The sequence below is a fragment of the Cebus imitator genome, unplaced genomic scaffold (genome assembly GCF_001604975.1).
Source record: "Cebus imitator isolate Cc_AM_T3 unplaced genomic scaffold, Cebus_imitator-1.0 Scaffold24, whole genome shotgun sequence".
Lineage (NCBI taxonomy): Eukaryota > Metazoa > Chordata > Mammalia > Primates > Cebidae > Cebus > Cebus imitator.
Genome location: NW_016107339.1, coordinates 11,225,523 through 11,251,013, shown reverse-complemented (window position 1 = coordinate 11,251,013; position 25,491 = coordinate 11,225,523). Strand labels below are relative to the sequence as shown.

Sequence of the window (25,491 nt, the reverse complement as noted above, 5' to 3'; positions counted from 1 at the left end):
CAAAAGACCAGGAGCTATCCTCGGACCTTACGTACGCATGAGCAGGTTTGCATCAGGGTGGTACAGCCAGGCTGCCTCTGCTGCAAGAATTCTAAAGCAGAAAGCTTAGATGCAGTCAGTCCACAAAGGGCACCAGTGCTCATCAGTGCCTGCTGTGTGCCAGCCACACTCCCTGGGTCATCGCATCCAATCCCCACGCTGTACCGTGAAGCAGGCATTAGCATCCTTGTTTACAGGCGAGGGTTATGTAGGAAACTTCGAAAGTAATTATCTTCCATGTACCTGTCCTTCCCGTGAAGTGTCTCCAATTGTCATATCCTCCATGGTTATATTTGGGGGACATAAGGTTGCCATTTCCATAATAAATTGTTCTTTGCAGTGGTGTTGTGGGTGGAGCAGGGTACACATTGGTTCCTAGCTCAGACATTTTCTTTTGGTTGACCTTGGATGCCCTTGAGCCTCAGAATAGGTCTATGAGACTTGGAGGATTCCCCCTGCCTTTGCCTCTGTCCCTCGTGGTCTGTCAGGGTAGGTAGGAGGACCATTTTGGGGAGAAGGGTCTTAGTTAACTTAGTGACCCTCTCTCTCTGTGTGTTCAACTTGAGGCGGGCTGGGGGCAGTTTTCTCTTCACCCCCTACCATTTGGAAGTTTGACTGCCTGAGGTAGCCTGGATTGACAGATGATGAGAGCCTGTGACTTGCTAATGCCCGTGGTCTGTAACCCAGAGATCATGGCCTGGCTGGTTCACCCTGGACGGAGGCAGTGATCAATAATGTGTAAAGCATTTTTCAAACAGGAACCTTGATGAGGAAGAAAGAAGGGTTGAAAATATGCTGGGAGTCACCTGGGCTGGTTTACCAGCCCGCAGAGGAGAGACTTTTTAGGAAAAAGCAGCCGGAGAGGGGTTCTGTGTCTCTGGGAGGTGACTTATTTGATGGTGAAGGTGGTTTGAGAGTTTCTGCAGTCACAGCGGCTATCTTGTTTATGAGGCACTGCTGCCAGTTCCTCCAGAGGCTTTGCACATGTGCCATTGTTCCAGTAGAAGCCTCTTACATGGCCACTTGTGACGAGGGTTGTTTGGTTCGGTTAATTACAAAACCCTGTCAAAAGTGGGAGTCATTTTTAAAAAAGAATACAAACAGGTTAACCCCAAATGGATAGCTGTGCACCCTTTTGGAGAGCTGTGCACTCTTGGTGTGGAACTGGGCCCTTTCTTCCAATGTAGACCGGCTAATTTGGAGTTCTCTGCCTTCCTTTTATTACATGAACCACATCCATAAAACACCATTGACTAAAATTTCTAGTTTGTTTCTTAAAAGTAAAGCCAGAATTTGGCCACTTGTGAAGCAATCTGAGTACAGAATTTTTTTGGAATTTTTTTACAACTTATTTCCCCAACCACACTTAATTCAAGCGCACATTTTGAAAAGTGATCTCATCATTGAGTCTCTTCAGAGTACCTGCTTGGTTGTCACAGAAAGGCTCTATTACACTGGCTTCATCATTTATATAATGTTTAATTAAATTTTCTATTTTCATCACAAATATAACCATCATAAGCAGTTTTGGAAATGATCCCAGCTGACTCTTGGTAAGGGCAACACTGAGTGTGTGGAAGCGTAAGGCCAAGGGTGTGCGTGAGTGAGCCTGCCCGGTGTGGACGCTGCCATACGCTGGCATCGCTCACTGAGGGACGAGATGGCGTGCAGTTAGCTGACTGGCAGCTCACTTAAGCAGAGGCTGATAACAAGCTTGCCAGGTAGGTGTTGTTATCCCTGTTCTAGGTGATCAAGCTAAGGTGTGGGAAGAACAAGTTCCTTGTTCACAATCATGCTGCTGAAAGCGGCAAAGCTGATTCCACAGTCTCTGAGCATCTCACTACCTGCAGACCCTGCCCTGTGGAAGCCAGCTCTCTCTGAGGTGAGGGTGATGGAGGTAGCCATGGCCTGCATAAGAAGGAGCAGGCCTGACTTGAGACCTTGTTCCCTCTCCTTGCTTTGGTATTGTCTTGGATCCTCCAGTTTGGTTTGTGACCCAAGAGCTGTGGTGTAGAAAGGCGTCACTCTGTCACATAAAACATTTTGTCCTGAATGGAGAAGCTGCCTCCAGCTGAGTGTCCAGGAAGTGAGCTATTGTTCACACAGCATGTTCTAAATGTTCTCTGCCAGAAGGAAGCCCTTTCCCTCTGGTTTATCTTTTAAAACAAAACGAAACAAAAAAAAAAAAAGGAACCTGGGTTTTGATTAACTTGTTTTTCAGGTAGAATTTTGTTTATTTTGGAAGCAGATGAATGTAAATCACAAGCCCTGTGTAATCTCTGTAAACTGAAACAAGCAAGGGAGGAGGGGGATGTGGACTATTTGCCTGGCATCTGTGGTTTTATGAGGACTACAGATGTTTCCCAGAGTAAGCAAGGTTGGCATCTGGTCAAGTTATAGAAGAAAACAGGCTTGGTATCTCCTGCTATGACCCCAGGAAACGGCAGGGACTAAAATCTCCCAGCAACAGAGGCAGACAGGCATTGCCTTTGGAGGGGGATCAGATCTTACCATCCGTGCTTACAGCAGCAAGAACCTTGCCTTTTAGGGTGATGTCATTCAGGGAATGAATGAACTACACCAAAACTGTGTGTTTAAGGCAATGCACAGCTTGCTCAAACTTGTGTCATAATAAATTAACTCATCGCTAGAGCCCTACCTGGAAACCAAAGGCTGCACTCAGACCTCTTATATGTTGTCTCAGATATTTACAGCACGCCTCTGTTGGTGTGTGCATTTTGTGTTTGAGGAAACTGAGGCTTAAGGAAGAGAAGTCAGGTCATTTGCCCATAGTAATGATGCCATGAGTGAGGAATTTTTTTCACCATGTAGAAGAGGAAATTGAAAGTCAGCAAAGTTAAATGACTTATCCAAGGTTTCACAACTAATTAAGTGGCAGAACCAGAATTTGAATTCTTTTTTATTCATAAGTCCTTGTTCTTCCCACCCCATACATACTGCCTTTCCAATGTTCTCAATCCAGTATATTTGAAATCCTACCCTGAGCTTTAATACAGTGAAAGCTATGCCTGAAACATACTGGACGCCATGAATTAGTTGGATAATGAATTGAACAATGCCCACATATGGCCAGTGCTGTGACCCGTGGATGTTATTTTGATTTTCTCATATTTTGTTTTCTCTTCTTTCCTTTTTTTTGAGATGGAGTCTTGCTCTGTAGCCCAGGCTGGAGTGCAGCGGCTCACTGCAACCTCCCGCCTCCTGGGTCCCGGTTCAAGCAATTCTCCTACCTCAGCCTCCCAAGTAGCTGGGATTACAGGCACAGGCACGAGCCACCATGTCCAGCTAATTTTTGTATTTTTTAGTAGAGATGGGGTTTCACGATGTTGGCCAGTCTGGTCTTGAACTCCTGACCTTGTGATCCGCTCACCTCAGCCTCCCAAACTGCTGGGATTACAGGTGAGCCACCGTGCCCAGCCAGTTTTCTCTTCTTTAAAGTGGGAAGAATGCCAGATCCCCACCAGGGTGCGTATGAGGAGGAACTGGATCACCAAGAGGGCAATTAGCTGGTGCCTAGTGCAGCGAGGACCCCATTGAAAGAACCCAGCCCAGAACCTAACACCTGTAAGTCTTGAGTTTTAACATTGTTGAACAAAAGTGCTTTTAGGATCGGTGGGCGACCTTGCTGTGAGCACATGAATTCTGTTTTCAGGAAAGGTGAATGAGCTTTCAACGTAGTTCACATAGCTTTGACGGAATTTTGAAGGTGTATTTGATTTTCTAATTTTATTTGATTTCAGGAGACAGGAGATACAAACATATTCTACTAGCTAAGTATTCTAATGTGCTGCTTACCATGCTAAAGGAACTCACAGATGTAGGGATCAATTTCTTTTGACCCTGATTAATATAAGCCAGTTTCCCAGGGTCTACTCATCCTGGGAACACTGATAATTGAGTTTTCAGACTGTCAAGACTGGGGTTAGCCTGGGTTCCGGAATAGAGAAAGCCACACCACAACACAGAAGCTGTGCTGAGAGCCCTTACCCCAGAAGGCTTTGTGACCGGGAATAATGGTACGGTAGGCTTCCCACATTCCTTTCTCTTTGTTTCCTTTGCCCATCGGGCATGTCTTTGCTTATTAGCATGTTGAGCAGAGTTCATTACAAATGAAACTCAGACCTGTGTTTATCTTACAATTTATTATTCTCTAAAAGATTTGATTCTGAAAGATTTTCCAGTATTTCACTATGAGAATTTTCAAACTACAGAAAACTTGAAAGACTCGAATAGTGAATGCTTATATATCCACCACATAGGGCATGGATTCTATAATTAGCATTTTGCTGTACATGCTTTGCATCTATCCATCTGTCTACCCCTCAGTCCACTTAGCAATCATGTTATTTTTTGATGCATTTCAAAGTAAGTTGCAGACATCAGTACTTTCATTCCCAAACACTTTAACATGTATATCATTAACTGGAGTTCAGTGTTTGTTTATAGTTACTTGGGGGTGGGGGTGGGGTAAAATTTGTACAAAGTTAAATACATGAAGTCTGTCATTCTGTGAGTTTTGACAAATACATTCATTTGTTTAACCCAAATTTCTATCAAGATACTGAACATTACTATCACTCCCAGAAAGTTCCCTAGTGCCTTCCCCAGCCAGCCAGTCCTCACCCAGCCTCTTCTGGTAGTTTTCCACTCGAAATTGCTTTTGCCTATTCTAGAACCTCATATAAATGGAATCATTGCAGTATGTGCCCTTTTGTATGTCTGTGAACTTCATTTATCTACCTTCTTCCTGTTTCACAAGTTCAGAGGTAATTAGGAGTGGCAAACTGCAGGAAATCTCAACTGATGGATCCTGATAGTGTACTTGTATTAAGTATAGATGTATGTGTTTTTAATCCTTAAGTACCTATAATTTGGTGCTCAGAATCCTATACCTGTCCACCCTGATATTATAAGACAGGTGTTCCCCTGTAGAATCTGAGGAGCTAATGGATGTGAGACCCCCTTCCCTGGCCACACTGCTGAGGAAATTGATTCTGAGTGCAAGTTTAGGATGTTTTCTTTGGCCTGATTTTATCCATAGCCAGACTAGCAGTGTGTCGTAATGACATTCAGACTGTGAAAGACCCAGACCAAGGGAAGGTTACTCAGAGGCTGGTGGGGGTGCCCAAAGGATCAGGTGGCAGGTTAACCAGTGTTTTTAGATAACTGCAGGCTTTCTGAGGTTTGTGTACATCCTCCTTACCCCTCCCCACTGTACCAAAAAGTCGGCCTGCTCCTGGATGGAAAGTAGATTGCGTACATTGGACGAGAACCCAAATACATAATCCTCATTAATCTTTGAGATTCTTGTCCCACTTATTAAAGCCAGTACTTGGCATATAACCCAGAGTTATGTGGCAAGCAATAATAAAGTTAATTGGAATCTAGGTCTCCCAACTTTGTTATTCTTTCAGCAGTTTCTCCGGGCTTTGAGTAAAAGATTACTTTTATAGTAGGCTGTTCTAGTATGAGAAGGTCGTTCGGCAAGGATTGGGTCCATGTATTTCCTTCACGTCGTGTCAAGTCAGGGCCACGTATTTCCTCCCGGTCATGTTCATGTCATGCCCGTGTATTTCCTTTCTATCAAGTTGCAGTTGTGGGCTTAAGCCCTGACCTCTGGGTCAGAGAAAGGGCCAGCTGGTAGTTGTGGGGTGTGAGGTGCTTTCTGGGAGCAAGACCCAATATCAGCAACCTAAGAGGTATGGGAAAGACAGTGGGAAATTGGAGCCTTAGACCATGCTCTGGAAGCCAAAGCTCTGTGGCTTTCCTCTCTCCAGCAGTCCAGCCTGGGGCAAACACAAAAGGCAGGCTTTAATTGGAGCCTTTGTCAGGCAAGGACAAAGCGCTTTTGAAACTAAACAGCTCTGTTGTCTCTCAGCCTAGCAGAAAATGGGAAATTGAAAAAGAAGGTGACAAGGTAAAGGGGATTGAAGTCAGGGGACACAGCAATAAACATGGTAACAACCTGAGTGCCCCCCTGTGATGAGACAGCTGAAGCGGAGACTAAGCCGGCCCTGTGCAAAAGGAGTTCCTCATTGTTAGCGGCCATGTCTGGTCGCCTCGGGAAGGATAGCCCTGAGCCCACTGGCAGATAGTTATTCATTCCCTGCCATGCGCCTTTCCCCTCCCCCACCCCATCCTGCCTCCCTCTCCTAAAAGCAGTTGACAAGGTTAGAAAATCAGGACAAATAATTTACTTCAATCCGTCTTTGTCTTTCCTGAGGCCATGCGCAATTCAGTAGCGGGGGAGAAGGAAAAAAACATCAACCAGACCCTGGCCAGTGACCCTTTTTCAGATGTGGAATCAAAGCCCACTCTAGGCTGAGAGCCTGTCTGCTGCTAAGAAGCAGAAGACAGAGATGGTGATGAATTCTTATGTGGTTTCTGGGCCTGGGAATGCAGCTGTCAGCAGTCTTTAGGGTTCTTTGCACAGCCTAAGGAACTGATTTTGACGTCAGCAGTCGCCTGATGGGATCAGCACAGAGCATCTGGTGAGGCTGAGGAGGCTGTGGCTCCGTCCCTCAGCCCCCCTGCTCCTGGGAAGGGGGAGCACTGTGTAAGCAAGGCCATCTGGCCAGAGGAGAGGGTCTGCCACTTTGCCCCCTGCAGGAGGAGGCAGGCTCGGCTGCCAGCGGCACCTGCCACAGTGAGAGCAGGGCCCTCTGCAGGCAGTTTGGGAGTGCCGGTGGAGGAGAGCTTCAGTTTCTTCACATGAAAAGTGGGATAGTATGTTTGCTTGTCTGTGCATCGAGGCTCTGCAGGATTGCTCAGAGAAGGGGTCAGCTGGAAGCTGTGGAGTGTGAGGTGCTTTGCGGGAGTGCCAACCTTGTGCCAGCAACCCAGAGAGTCGAGAAACATAAAAATGAGGAGGGAAAGGGAGTTAGAAAATTCAGACTGGTCCAGAAGGGAGAGTGTTAGTTGCGTTTCCCCCTTACCCTGTTAAAGTAAAAGTGGCAAGGGTATTAGCGATAGCTAACAAATGATAGCTAACAAACGTTTGTCACCGAACACCACCAGCATGCTAGCTGAGTACAAGGCATACGATGGGACCTAAGGAAAGTACAGCATGATGCAGGGTCTTTCCCCCGAATGATTCTTTAGTGTTTCCGGAATATACCATAAAACAGTTAATCAGGGAAGTAATCATGCGAAGCACAGGGTGTTTCTGGGCCAATAAAGTCATCAGTGTCCAGTGGAAGAGGCAAGGTGGAAGGTGTCTCCAGCCCTATATCTCAGGCCTACGGAGACCGGTGTGTGTTTTCCAACTGCCGGGGGGTCCTAGGGCACCAACAGCTCCCAGGCAGCAGAAAGGGGGCTGGGAGGGAATGTCTGATGCCAGGCACCAACTCAGTTGCAGAAACTTCTCTCATGCTCCCATTTACACCAAAGGAAAGTAAAAGGAAAGTGATTCCTTTCCCATCCTCCTCTGCATGGGGCCCCAACTTGTAGACATGTTGACCAGACTGATTGATTCCTGCTGTCCTGATATTTGGCCCCACGTAGTAGCCCTGCACACAGCCATAACTTGTACCGCATCCTGAAAGGGAGGTTTCCCATGGGCCGTGGAGCCAACTTGCACCAAAACTTGTGATCTGCCTGTGCCCAGCACACTTCCTGGCACACAGAAGACCCGTCATAACTCTTTCATCCCCCTCCTTCAACTCCCAGTATCTATTAAAAAGCCAGGCGTCATCGATCGGCATGACACCCTGCCTGGTGATGAGGGATGGAGGCCTACCCATACAAAGCTGTATCTCCCATTGCCAGCCCGTGGGCAACCAGAATCCTGTGGTTTAAACAAGCCGATGTCAGATGGCCTGAGCAGCAGTATCTCCAGTGTTTGTTTTTGTTCTTGTTTTCAGCCATATGGGGAATACATTTTACACAGCCCTGGCAGGGAAAAATAGTCTAAACAGAGTCATCCTGAAAACTTTCTGAAAATGGAGTATTTCCAAGTGTTTATTGAAGACAAGAGTCCATTATACTGATAACTTTCAAGTTCTTATATTAACAAACACAAGTGTAAGTTCTCCATCAGTTCACGTGAAGTGCAATGATAAGGAAGCATGGCCATTTCTCATCTCTCTCCAAAGTGTCACTCATCCAAAACCACAGAGAAAGAAGGGAACACTGAATGGTGCCCGTCCATTACATTTCACCTGCCTCTTCCCCTGAAATGCAGAACATTTCTGGGAAAACTGCCTATTCAGATTGTTTTTTAACTAAAGCCTAGGAGGTTAAACTGCATGAAGTGTGTAGATTAGAATGATATCTGCTGTGTCTGAACGCTCTTCTTTGTCTAGACTAAAATGATCACATTTCCTCTCTGCTGGTTGTGGACTATGTGGGTGAGGCAAGGAGAGATGCGCTCCGGCTCCTCCCCATCTCCACAGCCCAGGCTGAGGGCTTGGGCGGACCCCAGCTCCAGACGCTCTGCTTTGGTGCCAGGGAGGGGGCCTGCCAATCTCTGCCCGAACAGGGCCTCTTAGTTGCCATGTACCTCCTGGGCTGGAACATCTACCAAGGCAGTTCCAGTTGCTGAGGAAGGAGTCCGGGGTTACAGGCTGCCGAGGATGCTGACATTTGCTGGAACTAGAATCAGCTCAGCTAACTCAGCCACAGCAGTTCACAGAACAATAAAACAACTTCCTAGCCCCGGGCAAAATCGCTCTGAGAGCGTCCATTAGCATTTCCCAGCAGGTCTGCCATCTGGAACACCTCACATACCCACCCACGGGTAGGTACCCAGACTTCTGGGTCAGGCACCTGTCATCCCAGCTCTTCGGGAGGCTGAGGCGGGAGGATCCCCTGAGCTCAGGAGTTCAGGAGTTCAAAGTTTCAGTGAGCCATAATTGATTGCGCCACTGCACTCCAGCCCGGGTGACAGAGTGAGACCATGTCTCAAAAAAAGAAAATAAAAGAAACCTGGACTTCTGCTGGCCTCTGTCAGTTGACTAGCAGGCGACTCCTGGCAAGCAGGAAAGAGCAGAGCGGAGCGGAGAAGCAGTGGGAGTGCTCAACTCCGTTCACTCTTATGCCCAACGGCCCTTCGGCAAAATTTCACAAATTGTACCATCAAGGGATGCTGATTGGACAGGCCAGCTGGGGCTTCGGATATTAAGTGATTATGATAACAATGAAATATATAATATAGATGACTTTATTTCAGAGGATACCTTGGAGTCACCCCACCATTTCCCCTGCACGCTGCATGGTATAGAGAACAGCTTTTTCAGTGAAAACTCTAAAGAAATGGAAACTACACTTTCATTCACAGATTCATTCAATAGGTTGTCTATTTACCATGTGCCAGGCCCAGCAGGTGACAAGGCAAATAAAATACACTTGATGCCAACCCTCCTGGTGGCTACAGTGGTCCACTCTACATATGAGTAGAATAGAAGGATGCAGGAGAAGCAGCTGGGAGATGGGTAAGGGAGACTTTTCTCCAGTAACAATCTTGTATCTTTTGAATTTTGAATCATGTGAATGTATCAAAAAATAAATGTAAGTAAAAATATTTTACAACTTTAAAAATAGGTTTTACTAGGCTGGAGCACTCGAAGTGGAAAGCAAACTAACCTTTTACTGAGCGTTTACTGTGAGCTAGACCTTCAGCCAGGTGCGGATATGTACATGATGTCTTTTAATCCACACAACCCTGAACAAGAGGCAATATCATCCTCATTTTTATCCTCTTTAAATGGAAGCTTGCCAGGTGCAGAGGCTCACACCTGTAGTCCCAGCACTTTGGGAGACCAAGGCAGAATGATCACTTGAGCCCAGGAGTTTGAAACCAGCCTGGACAACATAGTAAGACCCCTTCAGGTACAGTGCTCATACCTATAACCCTTGCACCCTGGGAGGCCAAGGTGGGCGAATCTCTTGACTCCAAGAGTTTGAGGCCAGCCTGGACAACATGGTGAAACCCTGCCTGTACAAAAAATAACAAAAAATTAGCCAGATGTGGCACCACAAAAATGGCGATTTTGGTGAGCTGGCACGCCTATAGTCTCAGCTACTAGGGAGGCTGCAGTGGGAGGATCGCTTGAGCCCAGGAGGTGGAGGTTGCAGTGAGCCGTGATCACACCACTGCACTCCAGCATGGGCGACAAAGCAAGACCCTGCCTCAAAAAAATAAAAATTAAAAATAAAAATAGCAAGGCATGGTGGTGCCTACCTGTTGTCGTATCTATTCAGGAGGCTAAAGTGGGAGGGTCACTTGAGTCCAGGAGTTCAAGAGCAGTCTGGGGAACATAGCAAGACCTGGTCTCTATTAAAAAAAAAAAAAAAGTAATAAAAATAAAAATAGATGGAAGCTTTGGGAGGGTGAGGATAGTCGCCTGTCTGTCTGGGTAGTTTCCCTTGCATCATGCTGCCCCTGCTGAAGGAGGCAGCACTTGAAACGGACAGGACCAAAGAAAGTGATGAGGGTGGAGGGAGGTGTTTTCTTCAAGGGGCAGAGCCAACTTGCTCTGACTCTATCCCTCCTCCCCGTGCCTCTGGGCTGCTAGGGCCAGTACATAGAGACACACCCCCAGTTTGCTCCAGAGGTCAGATTTGTTTCTCTCTGCCTTGCTGAGCTCAGGGAAGGAGCTTGCAATGTGGTTAACAGGTAATCGGGTGACAGCCTGAGCCAGCAGTCACTTCTGTGGCTGGAGGAAGATACGTCCCTGAGCCCCTGGCTGCCTGAGGAGAGGTGGTGCTTGCTGTGTGCTTTTCTGCTGGGTGTCAGATGTGCAGCTTTGTCTGCCAGCTGGAGGCTGGCTGGAGAATTGTTTTTCTGATTGTCTGACCCAGGTTCCTTACTTGCACTTAGAGGAAAAAGCATCCAAACCCTGGTACAAAAGGTCCTCTTTTCATTTCTTTGGAAACAGAGCAGTGAATGAGCTCATTATCAATGTAACCCAAAAAGGAGGAGGAAGGGAAGAAGAGAAGGTGGCTGTTCCCCATGGCCTAGTCCTGCCCCTGGCCAGGTTTCCTGGGGAAGGGGCTTGGATCTGGCCCAGAGTGACCGAGGCCAGATGGCTGGGACAGGTGGTCCATACTAGGGGCAGTGCTGGAGACATTGGATGGTTTCAGACTAGTTTTCTCTGCTGTGGTCCAGAGGAGGGACAGGTGTCTGCCCCTTCTCATCCCCTGAACACAGAGCTCTATCCAGGACTGCTGCCCTCCAAGAAGCAAAAGACCTTCCATTCAGGTGTAATTGCCTGCCTTCCCAGAGGTTCCTATGTGCAGGCACTCTAGAAATAGTCCTCATTCCCCAGAGCTGGTGGTCATACAATATCAATCATCTGCTGAATGCTTATTATTTACCAGGCACTACCCTAGGCACTCAGGGTAGCATGGAACAAAGCTGGCAAATCTCCTCTCTCATGGAAGTTAAAGTCTAGCATGAGCAATGAAATGGCCAGGTCTGGCCTGTGATTGCTGCCTCATCCCAGTCTCTGCTGGTCTGGGAGAACTGCTGGGGAGTGAAACAGAGATGCCTCGAAAGGGAGGCTCTTTGGTATTTCTAGCAGCTAAGCTCAGACTCACCATCTCACTCCATTCCGATCCAATACTTCAGACCCTGTGGGCTGGGACCAGAGAAGGCCTCTCTTAGATCTGAGCAGCAGAGTCCTGATACCTTGCAGGCTGGTGCTGGTCTGGGAAGCATCTGAAAGAGACCTGGAGGTCTCAGCCCCTAGTGGTGCTGGTGGTGAGCTGGCAATGTTTACCCCAAGCCTAACTGCCTCTCCTCTTTGTTCTTTCTTCCATTTCAGATTGAGAAAATCATGAGCTCTATCGGAGAAGGGATTGACTTTTCTCAGGAACGGCAGAAGATCTCAGGTACCGTACCGAGCAGCCATTTTCTCCACAGACCTTGGCAGTCTGGCTCCTTCCTGGCTCGGGCTTTCCTCTAACACAGAAGACACACGTTCAGGGGGTGGGAGAGGTCAGCTTCAGACCACATCGTGCTCCTACAATTCACAGTCTCCAGTATCTAGACAGCCCCATTTTGCTATTATTTTTAGAGCAATGCCTCCTTTTACATATGGGAGGGGAAAAGGTACAAAATGAATTTTAAAGCTGCCTATTATGAAAAATTTTTAGATGAACAGTCATCACTTACTCACTATTTTATGGGCTTTCTTAGATCGGCTTAGATCTGAGTCTTCCTTAGCACTTACTGTGAGCTAGACCTTCAGCCAGGTGCTCTATGTACATGATATCTTTTAATTCACACGACCCTGGACAAGAGGCAGTATCATCCTCATTTTTATCCACTTTAAATGGAAGCTTGCGAGGTGTGGTGGCTCACATCTGTAGTCCCAGCACCTTGGGAGGCCAAGGCAGGAAGATCACTTGAGCCCAGGAGTTTGAAACCAGCCTGGGCAACATAGTGAGACCCCCAACTCTACAAAAAATAAAAAATAGCTGGGTACAGTGGCTTATGCCGTTAATCCTAGCACTCTGGGAGGCCAAGGTGGGCGAATCACTGGAGTCCAAGAGTTTGCATCCAGCCTGGACAACATGGCGAAACCCCTCCTTTACAAAAAATAATAGTTGGTCTCTGCAACTTCCGAGGCGGCTCTTGTCTCATCCATGACAGTGGCAGAGCATTGGGTTAGACCAGGGGGTCTCAGACTTGTAGCATGCATGTGAATCGCCTGGGAGGGCTGACTGTGCTGTTTCCTCTTCCCACAGCTCCCTGTGCCTCAGTTTACTTCGTCACTTACCATTCTTACACTATGTCACTGCTACTTTGGTCATTCTTTTCTAAGCCCTAGTAGTGAGGTCAGCTTGTTTCCTTTGTTTAAAACAGGGAATAGGGAGGCCACCTGAGCTGTTTTCTCTGATAATAGGATTGCGCTATGTTGCTTTCTCAGGTGAGATGCTCTTAAAGGTGCCTCTCAAAGCAGGTCTCACGTTCCCCCAAGCATCCAAAGATGGTCTGGGCACCAGGGCATCCAGGCTGAAAGCAGCCCAGCCAGGAGCCTGGCCTCTCTCACCCTCATGGAAATGCCTCTCTGCACTGAAGGGGGCGGAACTTCTTGCTCACTCGGGAGGCTCCATCCAGGATTGACCTGTGAGTCTCGGTGGCATCTCTGGTTCTTCCATGGGCTTCTGTGGCCCTGGCAGGAAGTCATATGGGTGGACTTTGAGTGTGCACATCAGGGAGAAAGGAGCATGGGAGACCACAGGGCCTAGTGGGGATGGCCTGGTCTCTGGAGCCTCACAGCCCTGGGTTCAAATCTTGGCCCTAGAGACATACATGTCTTAGCAAGTCACTTAATGTCTCTGCACCCTTCACCCCTCATCTGCAACCTTTGGATAATAGTGTCAACCTCACAGGTTTGCTGTGAATCAGTAGCAGATACAAATACTTCAGCTAAAGAGATATTCAGTAAATAGTAACTGTGTTTATTTTTTTTTTTTTGAGATGGAGTCTCACTGTTTCACCCAGGCTAGAGTACAATGGTGTGATCTTGGCACTGCAACCTCCGCCTCCTGGGTTAAAGCAATTCTCCTGCCTCAGCCTCCTAAGTAGCTGGAATTACAGGCATGCGCCACCATGCCTGGCTAATTTTTATATTTTTAGTAGAGACAGGGTTTTACCATGTTGGTCAGGCTGGTCTCGAACTCTTGACCTCGTGATCCGCCTGCCTCAGCCTCCCAAAATGCTGGGATTACAGGCGTGAGCCACTGCACTGGGCCCTGTGTTCCTTTTTGTCCGTGAAATCATTCCTTACTCATATCAAGAAACCTAGATGACAGAGGCTTCTGCTCCCTGGCTAGTCTCCCTCCATCAGCTTTCAGTCTTGGTTCCTGGAGCCACCATCCCCTCCGCAGCAGTGTTTCCCTGGGTTCTAGCAGAGAGGGCTGAGCTGGGCTTGGTCCATTTTTATCAGTCTCAGGTTATGCTGGAGTCTGCAGAGGTGGCTTTTCTGTCTAAGTTTGTGGATCTGTTTTCAGCGTCTGTTACTTTCAGTCAAACGATCTCATGCTCTGTTGTCGTTTGCAAGCTTTTCCAAGGGTCGAGTGTTTATAGGAAATAGATGTTCAGGACTGAGACAAACACGGTTACCATTTTCAAAGCTGTGCTTTGACGACAGGGATGGGATGGATAGCTGTCAGTTCCATGGAGGATGCTTTCTGCTTTCTGCATACAAGGAGCAGGAGCCAAAATCACTTGCATGTGCTTGAGAGCTGGGAGTCAGAAATAGCCATTGCCTCTTGGATTTGCTAAGCCAGGCGATGTGGCAGCACCTCGGGAAGAGCCCTCCCCTTGGAAGTGTGAATGCTGAGCTTTCCCTTGACGTCTGGTCTCCTGTCTGATCCCACCTACCAGTTCTTGTCCCCCATAAACCCATATGAGTGTGTTGAGAGGCAGTCTGCCTCTACCCTTGGGTTTCTGGATCCCAGCACACAGTCTTGTTTTAGTAGTCATTTTCGTGAACCATCCTCTATAGTTCAGCTTGGGAAAGTCAGGAGCAGGCACATATGAGGGACCACCTAAACAGAGGGTTCATCCACCTGTGCTGCAGAATGCCAGGCTGCTGTGTCTGTACCACTGCTAGGCTCTGAAACATAGAAAGGATGGGCTCAGGCCTGCCTGTGAACCCTGTCTGATGGGTCAGGAGAGGTATTTCTCCAGGATCTCAGGGAGTACCGTCTTCAGCTCAGACCAAAACGGAATCACTGTTTATTTTGACTGGTCAGTACCAGGGTTCAGATTGTCCTTGGGCTGGGTTTCAGGATCAGGGAGAAAAGATCTGGGCTCTGGGGTCAGCAGCCTGGGTGGAGGAAGAGCAGGCCCTCCAGCTGGCATCCCTGCAGCAAGTATGGGATTGCCCAGCACCGCTGGTTTTGCAGAGGCGCCCACACCCCCACCTGAAGGTCACGACCACAGCATTAGAGTCTCAGACCTGTTTTAGGGCCATGGGCCCCTAGGCTGCCACCACTGGAGCTAGGTAGCTGAATCCCCAACAGAAGCATTTACAGCCAACTCATCCCTGTGCCAACTGCCATTCTCAGGAATCCAGGAGGGTGACCTTTCCCACTGGCCCAGGCCGCTTTGGCTTCTGTCAACAGAGGCCTCCATCAAGCAGAAGGGAACTTGCTTGGCTGTCTTCTGATAGAGCCAGCCATGTTAGGTGTTGAGTAGCTGGTCAACCAGGATCCTTCTGGGGCCTGATGAGAACTCTCTTTGCCAGGGCTCGTCTACAGCCTATCGGGATACCAGTATCTCCCAGCATATTTGGAGGATGACGTGTAGTCCCTGGACTTATGTCCCTGTACCTATTTTATCTTTTTTGCCCGTCTGCATCTGTACTTGGGATTTGGGCCTGATTTCCCCTTGTCCTTGGCCATTGCTGTCCTCCCCCAGAGTGTGAGTGGCTTGCTCTGGGGATGGGGCTCTTCCGCTGGGCTCTGACAGGCCCGAGAGAAATCTGTCTCCAATTTGTTTGGCATACTTACCTAAGGAACATCAAGTGTAATGGCCGTATTTCATTGCCTGTTTTTATGATGCAGCACAGTCATTCCAAAGTGGCAAGTTGGGGCGAGGGGGTCACTTACCTGTGGGCTATGCCCTTTGGGGCTGGTCATTCCTTTGTTCTCTCCTGGCTGTCCTGGAAACTGTCTAACAAAGCTCTAGGAGCGTTCCCTCTCTATTCTTCCTGACAAGCTGTTTCCAGCCCCTGGAGCTGGAGGTAAAGTTTCATATCTCCGCCCTTCATACGCGTTTGTGCAGCCAACATCAGATATTGGGAAATCTGTCATTTTGCCGTGTTGCTAGTGCTGCTGTCTCCTTCTCCCTCAGCAGCCACAGCAGCAGCCACTTCTGCTCCGATGTGATGTCCGATCCCTGATGTATTTTCCTGAGCTTGGAAGGGGGAGGGTGAGGAGGGGAGGAAGGGGAGGGCCAGACATTACGAGAGTGAGCAAGGACTGTGGAGCCAGCAGCAGGCAGCGTGGAGCCCAGGAGCCTTTAGACAAAGCATTCTGCTGCGGCTCTGTCAGCGCGCACATCCTCCGGCAGCAGGCAGGACCACAGCTGCCCGGCTGGGGGATTACAAGCAAGAATGAATCAGCACCCGGGGACACTTGACTTCATGGGCATACGAGAACCTGCCGCTTAGGCTCCTGGAGCAGACTTCCCCATTCAAGGGCAGAGGAGCTCAAGTATTCCCCCAGACTTGGCATCTTGGAGTGCTGCAGCAGCGTGCATCCAGAAGGCCACCGGGTCCCTGACACCATCTGTTCTGCAGGAGACAGAGGAGAGGGAGTGGAGGCTGGCACAGTTGGTACCAGGGTCTTGTAAATAACGGAGCAAGTTGTCATTGTCCTGCCCCAAGGGGCAGAAAGTACCTGGGAACGGCAGAATGACTTTCACCGTGTCAAGAGTTCACTGGAGGTGATGTTTTTGTAGTTGGTTCTTCTTTTTCCTTCCTTGTACCTCTTTTTCCTTCTCTTCTTTTTTCCTTCTTTCATCTGTTCTTGCCCACAAGAATCAGAGAAGTAGCTTGGGGTTCAGACATCCAGCTCAGAACATCCAAGGTCTGCCAGAAAGGGCCGAACTTCTGTCCTCCCTGCGCCACTACGATCCCTATCCAGACGGAGGAGCAAATAGATATCCTCCCTTTCCTGCTCATCCTTGGAGGAAAACGTCAAGATCCGGAGACCCTGGGATGACTGTTGCTGTCTTCATCGCTTAGCCGAAGAGAGAGAAGCGCAGGACGTGAATAGACTTAAGCTGCCACAGCTCAGCTGACGGAGGACCACTTCCTTTTGCTATCGCTTTTATCTGGTTGGGTTTTGTCTTATTTAGCCAAGAACTGAATTTTCCTGCCTGTTCACCTGAGCAGGCAGGTGAGTCACAGGAACAGCTACTATCAGAAGACGAAAATGAATGCCCAGACCCTGAAAACCAGCCCAACCCAAGAAGGCAGCACTTTAGACAGCGCACTGGCCCAGGAGACGCCCTGCTCGCCAGCCGCCAGAGTCTAGCTGTGGACCGGGCTCCTGGCCCGCTGGCCGCGCAGCCTGGCGGAATGCGATGCTGCCATCCCAGCAGAGCCACACCTGAGCCCGACCCCCCGAGGCCTGGCCCATGTGCCCCATTCAGCCCCTTGCTGCCTTGAACCTCTGAGTACAAAGGGCCGGTGGCCATGGTTTGCTTATTCCGGGACTGCTGGGGGAAAACAAGTAAAAGTCTCTTTTCTCCCCCTGCCGTGTTCTGTGCTGCTTGTGTTGCATGTGCTGGGTCCTGGTGAACAGCCGCTGCTGCTGCTTCCCTCCCGGAGCCCTCGCTGTGTGCCTGTGTCCCTCAGCTGCATGAAGATGTGTGCTCTCTCCTGACTGGTTTATGCTGCAAGGTCGCAGAACTTGCCCCTCGCCACAGCCCCGTGGGGGCTCCAGAAGTTGCATGGATGAGAGGAGCAGCGGGGCTCATGGGCACTTAGCAGCGCCCTCAGCCCCCTCTAGTGCCTGTGGGGACAGACTTTCTGAAATATCTCAGCGCGCACGCTGATGAGGAGTTGACCCGGAGACTGTTGGGGGTTGGCTTCCCCCAACCCCGACCTGTGGGCAGAGACCGTGCATGTGCAGCTGTGGCCCTGGAGCAGCTCAGACCTGGGGGTGTGAGTGGGCAGCAGCCGCCCGAGGCTGGGCAGTGTGTGGACAGCACCAGGTGGTCCTGTCCTTGGCTGTACACAGAAGAGGAGCTGCGTGTCCGCTGCTCTCTGGTCTCTTGTATATAGTTTGGCTGTTTCATGGTAATGACTATGATGTGGCAATGCCATCTGTCTTCCTCTGAGTGCCGCTGCTACCGCCTTAATGGTTTTTCCCTTTTCAAGCGTCTGCCGATTCCTCTCTCGTCAGGTTCGCGGACGCTGGAGCAGAGTGTCGGGGAGTGGCTCGAGTCGATTGGGCTGCAGCAGTATGAGAGCAAGTTGCTTCTGAATGGCTTTGACGATGTCCGCTTCCTGGTAAGTGGCTGCAGGTCTCCTCGTCGGCAGGGTGCTGTCAGTGGACACAGGCCCCACAGGAGTCTGCAAGAGTACGTAGACCCGAATCCCAGGGAAAGCTCACTGCGGTCACTCAGACACCAGGAAGTCAGCCAGGTGGCGCGTGCCTCCTTTCCAAACTCTCCCTCTCCCTCCGCCCCAGAAACAGCTCCGGAGAGAACTCTCTTTGCAGATCCACATCCCAAGAAGAAGGGTCAAGGCTGGGCACCAGGAGTTTTATTTATTTTTCAAAACTTTGTTGTCAAGTGAGTTGTCGGTGAAGCAAAGAGCCTTGCCTCCGGCAGAAAGACCCCTTCCCTGCCGAGCCAAGGCCCAGTGCCTGGGCTAGAGTCCAGGTTTACACAGCCCCATGTCCCCATGGCCTCAGAGATGGCCCAGAGAAAAGGCTGAGCTGATGACTTGGAGGGTTGGTTGCTTCTTTGAGAAGCTCTCTCACAAAACACAAGGGGCCAGAAAAGAAAAGAGAAACCAGGGTGTTTCCTCTGGATCCCTGTAGAATAGGGATCCAGTTAGTACCCTGGGCTTAGGATCTGGTGCACCCTTTGCCATTTCAGAAAGTAGCTCTGAGCAGGGTACCTGTCACTGTCCCTCTCTTGGAAGCCCTTCCCGCGGCATCTGTATGGGCCAGGCCTGCCCCCAGGCGCAGGCATTTGAGTCGCAGTTAATGATTGTGGTTGCTGACACTTCTTACTAGTGCTTACTGTGTGCTTGCGCAGTTCTTAGTGGCTTGCATAAATTGGCTCATTGAATCTTCCCTGCAGCCCTGGGGTGTGGGCTCGTATCAATCTCCGTTGCCCAGATGAAGGAAATGAGGTAGCGTGGCTAGGTCGCTTGCTCAGGGTTACACTGTCAGTCATTGGCAGGGTAGAAATGTGCATCTAGTGCTCTGGATCTGGGGAGCAGGCTCTAACCACTGTGCTGTACAGCCTCTTTCTTCTCTGTGGATACAGGGATGGGGGCACAGCTACCTATGTGCTTTCTGTCACCTTCCAGCCTGAGTCATCTTGGTTTGAGTTAGCCCTGCCCTCTCTGAGGGGATCTCTCTCACCTGTGCCTGCCTTGCACGGCTGTCTCGGTTGAGGGGCCAGGGTCAGAGTCAGCACGCAGCTCATACTGCTTGCACTCTGTTCTCCACTGGGGGCTTCTGAGGGTTTCTCACTGATGGGGTTGTGTTTGGGGCCTCCTAAATAGTGGCCTGCCCAGGGAGCCGGCTGAGACTTCCAGGAGAGACCCAACTCACCTAGAGCCATCTCCACCTCCAGGGAAGAAGATACTGCAGTCTGCCACAAAGCACCCCTCCCAAGCTGGCTTTGGTGCAGTTAATTTTCAGCTTTTAGAAATCTTAAGTTTTAAAACAGCAATTTTTTTTTCTTCTTAAAAGTTAAACTGAGTATATTTATGGTTCTTGTGACCTAACCCCTGACTCACCATGTTCCTTGGGGAAGGATGACAAACTCAGGATGGAGTGCGGGGGGAGGGGCTCAGGCAATGCATGGGGACCCAGGTTGGCCCTGGCTCAGAGCATTGAGGGGCCTTCCCTCTCTCAGCTTACCCCTTCCTTAGGCTGGCCACCGGATAGGCAAGTGAGGGGGGTCTTAGGGTGTTCCCTCCCTGTACTTTGAGATGCTAGAGGCTGAGCTGTTGCTTCCCATCCCTCCTCCTGCTGATTTGGGAAAGGACAAGGCTCCTACCCCTCAAATAACCCAAGACTCCTTAGGACTGGGCCAGAGAGCAGCTGAGCAGGTGTTTGGAGAAGTGTGGCCTTGGGCCAGAGCTTCATGCATAGGGCAGGGCCTCCGTAAGATGCGTCTGTTCCTATGCTGGAAGGACCCTCATCGAGGGTGGCCTGCAGCTCAGTCCTTCTGGGGGCTCTGGCTGCTAGCGGGTGGAGTCTGTGCGAGAAGGGATGCCCAGCACGCCTGGCTGAGCCAGGACCTCAGATACCTGGAGTGGCCTGAGGAGCTGTGCACAGCATCCCGGGTAACTGCATGTGAATGGCCAGATGGGTTGTCAGGGAATTATGTTTTAGCAGCCCGAAAAAAGGAAGATGGAAACATGGGAAGGGGAGCATTTCTGTTATTGAAATATTCCCTCATTGCATGTGGTATAATTTGCATCGCATTAGCTACCGTCTATCCCATGTCGTTAGGTTTTCAGTAGGCTACAGACATTTCCCTTGGTTCTGAAATGCCCTGGAGACTCTTCTACAAAATGCACAAGCAGCTTCCAGGAAGCCAGGCTGGACGTGTCTTAGGAGCATCTGGAAACTGAGGCTGTTTCACAGTCAAGGTGTTGCTGTGGGATTTCCCTGTGACAGGGTCCCGAGGACTGTCATAGAAGTACAGGGCATATGTGCACATCACACGGCTCCCTCTCAGGGTGGAAGGAACTGGAACGTCCTGTGGCCTAATTGTCCTCTCTGCCGAATCCCTTCCAGATAGTTTCTGCCATGATGGTTTTTTAAAGAAGTCACCCATTCATTCTTTGCATTGTGCGGCTGATTTGGAGCATTCTTTATATTGAGTCAAAATCTGTTTCCTGTGATGTCTGTCTCTTGGTCCCAGGTTTACCTTTTGGGACCACACACAACATGTTTAAGCCCTTCAGAAAATTGAAGACCTCTGTCTTGGCCTGCAGGTGTCACATCCCCTTATTCTTCCTCCTGTGATGTGGTAATTGAGCTGGACAAGCAGGCAACGTGAACTGTATCCACACTCTCTTGCTTACAGACAGAAAGGGCCTTTGATTTAGAGGGGCAGGGCCAGGGCAGTGGGGGCTGCCAGGTGCTCCCTAGGATGGGCAGAACCGACAGCAGACACACAGGAAGAGAGGGAAAGTGGCTCCCACACCTGCCAGCCAGTCCGAAGGCCCACCACACTGCACCTGCATCGTAGTTGGTTCCATTTTCACCACAAATCTTATCCACAGGAAATGGGCTTTCTTAGGAGAAGGGAGGAAATGCAATGCATTTAATCAGCGCAGAAGGAAGGTAATTGGTGGTTGGCAAATGTGTAGCTCCGGGCATGCTAGCGCAGGTTTTGTATGTGAAGACTCAGCCTGACGCCCTTCACAGACGTGTTGATTGAATATACGATGGCGCTCCTGATGCTGGAGTGCTATGTAGACATTAAAAAAAACATGTTTTTAAAGAATTTCTAATGTGGGAAAATGTCCACCTTGTAGTGTTGAGTGAAGAAATTGACATAGAAATTGACAATATGATCTTAATTTCTGAAAAAGAAAACATGTATGCATAGGGGTGCAAGGGAGTAAGTCAGGATGTTTTCAGTGGCTAGCTCAAGAGGACTCCAGGTGGCTTCATGTTCCTTTTTGGAGTGTAATAGTTGCTCTCCGTTTCCCACCATGAATGGATGTGTAATCAAAAAAGCAAATAACATAGGTGTCATAAGGAACTTGATGGTCCAGCTGGGATAACAAAGCACACAAGGCAATGAAAACAACACAGCGGCCAGTGTTCAGTGCAGCACAGGCTGGCAAGCGCCGCCAGCAGAGGGAGGAGGCCCGGACGCCAGAGATGCTGCTGCTGCCCAAGTGGCACAGCCAAGTCCAACCTCGAACCTCTGGGTTCTGCTGTCTGTCACAGGGGTTTTGTAGAGACGGTGGGACCTGGAAAGATCACAGAGAAAGGAGAGGCCTGCGGGGGGCCAGCCTGCCTGTGGTAAGTGAGGAGGCTGCTGGGGGGCAGTGAAGGGCAGGGCCCTGACAGCTAGGCGGGAGAGGTGGCTGGGCCTGACCTCAGGGCTCTTAAAAGCCACGTGTGGGAGAGTCCCAAGATCTCTGAGTCCTGAGCATGGAGGGATGATCTGTTAGTGCCCCACACCAGGCAAAAAGCCCCTTGAGTGAGGCACACTTTAGACATCCAGGGCATGGTTGAGGGCCGGTGTGTGGCAGGCTGTCATGGCTTGGGGCAGTGGACAAATGGAAGATGGGAATGAGGCTGGCAGCCGGCTCAGGATGGACTAGAATTGTACGCTGCATCAGCCAGGCGGGATGGGAGGCCTCCTGTTCCTCCCGTCAATTTCTTTCTCTGCAGGTTCCTGCCACGTGGCAGATAGGCCCCTGCTGTCTTCCTGTCTGTTTCTGAGGCGGTGCCAGCTTGTTCCCACGTGTTGGAGAGAGATGACAGGTGAAGAGAGGCCAAAGGCATAAGCTGGGGCCAGGAGGTTCTTCTTTATTGGCTTTTATGAAACTTTCCAACCAGGTCACCAAGCCCCTGAGGTTCCCTTCCTGTTCCTGTCACCTGGATTTGCACCTCACTCTCCAGCCCTCTAAACCAGCTTCACATGAACAGTGGGGCTTGTCATTGCCCCCTTTTGCCTTCTTCCCCCCGAGGCCCAAGAGGCCACTGCCAGCCTAAGCAAGCTGCCGCTGAGCACCATTATCAGAATGGTCATGGCCGAGAGGCCCTCTCCCCAGCCTCTGCCTCCACCCCCATCCCGTCTCCCTGCACAGCACTTTGTGAGCTGACTGCTGTACTGGAATTGCTTGCCCAGTTGAAGCAGAGCCTTAAATAGGAGGATCAGTGGAGCTGAGGCTTGGAAAGGAAAGGAATCCTCTTAGACAAGTGTGAATCCTGCCTCCTGGACTGGCTAAATGCTGTAGTCACTTAAGAATGTCATTCCTCAATATCCCAGGAGTTAATGCTGCACCAGGGTCTCCCTTGGTCTCGGGAGCCTGGCTGAGGGCACCCCTTATAGCAAGTGTGATGAGGGGCAGGCTTACTTGGGGCCTGTTCCTAGCGAGTGCACCTCCTGCTCCTTCTCCCTTTCACTGCCTGACCGCAGCACCTGCATTCCTGGCAAGGGCAGCTGGAATCGCTCGGGAGCCCCCTCTGACTGCCCCAGGCCCTGTTCTGACCTTCTCCAGTCCCCTACACAGTAGAAGGAACTTTGAGAACTTTCCGAATGTCTGTTTTCATGCCTGCTAATTTGACCAACTGCTGTTTAAAATGGAATCAGACTGGCTGGCAGATGTCTTCCATCGCTTCTGATTGCTGGCCTCTTGGTGTGAGCACTGCAGAGGCGTCTTTCCTAGCATCTCGAATGTCTAGGTACTCACTCAGCCAAACCCCACATTAAACACAGGCGGAGAGTAAGGCCCACGGGCCAGGGAAGCGAGGCCCCTGTCTTTCTGTCAAAGCTATAGACCTAACAGTTCACAGTAATCATCTGTGCACTCCAGGGTCCGTGGAACCAGGGCTCTCAGATACAGTAATGTACCCAATGTTGCCCCTCGGGCAGACTGGAGTTGGGACTGGAAGGCAGGTCCCTAGACCTGGAATGCTGCTCCCACCTCCCAATCTCCCCTTCCCAGGAAGGTGCAGCCCCTGGGGCTCATGTTCATATACCCTCACAAGGTTGGAGCCTGGCACTGGGGCCCGTCAGGCTGGGTGAGCGCATCACCCCCAGGCTGGTCCGGGTCAGAACTCTACCCACTGTGTGTTGGAGCCATTCAACAAAAGGCTGAGAAAGGAACTGGCAAGGAATCAGATGCAGGTCGGCTCTGTGTACTGGCTCAGGTCCCCCAAGCCCTTCTGGGCCTGTGCAGCCACCACCACTACCTGGCCCGTTGCTTCTGCCCACGTCCTCCCCACCCTGCCCTCTGTGAAGCTCCGGGGTAGTTAAGTAAACTGAAAGGGGGAAGCTCAAATGTGTAATTAGTGACAAAGGGAACTGGACCAGGAGTCAGGAGACCTGGGTTCTCCTCCAGGTCCCCCCTCTGTGTGACTTTGGGCAGGTTACCCTTCCTCCCTGTTCATCCTCTGTCACCTGGGCCTTCATTTGACCTACTTACTTCTTGAGGCATTAAACTCCAAAGAGGACATGGTGTTATGTGTGGTGACATGGTGTCAGAGAGCAAAACTGCATGTACGGATGCAAGGTGGAAGGTGGTGGTTTCTCTGAAAACGGTGGCAGTCTTTCTCTGCAGGCTGCGGAGGTTGGTTTTGTCTCTGTTCTTGACCTCAGATCCATGAGTTAAAGCTGCTTTGGGTGATCTTGGGACCAAACCTCTTACTCCAGACTCACTTGGTCCCAGCAAATCTACATGGCTGATTTGGGGGTGACTATGGCACCTTGACCTCAGCCAAGACCTCAAAGAGGAAGGTGTGTCAGGATGACAGGCAGGAGATGAGTGGGAAGGCTGCCATGTCTGCCCACAGAGAGAATGGGGGCACCAAGGTCCTGCTTGGGAGACCAGGGGTCAGAGGGGGTGCTTTAATGAAACCCATGTGCTGTCATATCCCTCCTTGAGAGCTCTTCCCACGGCATGACAGATAGAGAGGGCCTCAAAAGTCACTGCAGAGGCTTTAGGAACTAGTAACTCTTGCTTCTTCCTGGTGGCTGTCACCATTGGGTTTTATCCCTTGAGGAGAGGCCAAGGCCTGGCTGGGGTATGGGATAGTCAGGAAAGCAGAGAGCTGTGGGTGGGTCAGGTCAAGTGGTCCCTGCTCCTGCTGGCAGCTGTTAGTTGAGGGTAGGATGTCAGTTTGCGGCCACTTGGAGAAGTTCTGTTGCAGAGTCCCAGCAGAGCAGACAAACCAAACAGTCTCTGAGCACCTGATTCCTGCCCACAGGCTGATGCTGGGTACCAAACACTGTGAGGCAGGGGGTTCTACTCCTGTTTAGTGGGCCCTGCCTTCATAAGAGCCTGAGCAGCTAAACCGGGATTGGAAACCCTTTCTCCACCCCTTACTACCACAGCCGTTTTGCATAGTCGCTGGCACTAGGAAAGCCCTCACCCCAGGTGGGTGACTGCATGCAGGCCTCAGGGAGCATGGCTTCTGTTTCCCATCATTCTTAAGATCTGGGGCCATAGTGGTGAGTATCAGAGAGCCTGTCCCTCCTCCTTGCTTTCTATCCCCTCTCCTGACACTTCTTCCTGCCCCCCACCCGGGCCAGCCCCACAGCAGTTGCCCTGGGGCTGGGGAGAACCTTGCGCTCCCCTTGCTCTTTGGGCCCATGTGCCGTGGCCATTAGAGCCTCAGAAGTTGGTCCCGGCTGAGACCAGAAACCTGGTGGGTTTAGTCATCTGCACCCCAAACAAACGTGCTGAGTAGCATGTTCTGGGCACTGCAGAAACCGCCTGTAGTGGCAGCCGGCCAGCATGAGCCAAGAGCGGAGAAGCCTGAGTGCCCAGTGGCAGGGCGAGTGACGGGCATGCTTGAGTTGGTGTACCACAGGTGTTCATAAAGGCAGTGAAACGTCACAGGGGATATTTGCATGCAATAGATGGGCATGTGAAAAGAGGCAGGCTAAAGAAACTTAGGTGGCGAGCAGTAGGGAGAAAAGAAAGAAACTGTATGCATTCAGTCTATAATCCCAATTTTACTAAAGTTTTTTCTTAATATAAAGCACAGAAAAATACACCCAAAATGGTAGAAGTGATCCCAATCTTC

The 25,491-nt window shown here is 50.2% G+C and overlaps 1 protein-coding gene across 8 annotated transcripts in view; it reads left to right on the top strand.

The window, feature by feature from the left end:
• The window catches only part of ANKS1A (ankyrin repeat and sterile alpha motif domain containing 1A), a 189,545-nt gene that overhangs the window by 144,797 nt on the left and 19,257 nt on the right, over window positions 1–25,491 (top strand). For 4 of the 8 annotated variants that reach the window (XM_017522271.2, XM_017522270.2, XM_017522269.2 and 1 more), the window contains 2 exons: window positions 11,826–11,892; window positions 17,929–18,035. In XM_017522271.2, the coding sequence (XP_017377760.1) occupies window positions 11,826–11,892; window positions 17,929–18,035 (174 nt within the window). The other 4 variants (XM_037736401.1, XM_037736403.1, XM_037736402.1 and 1 more) reach the window with 4 other exon arrangements.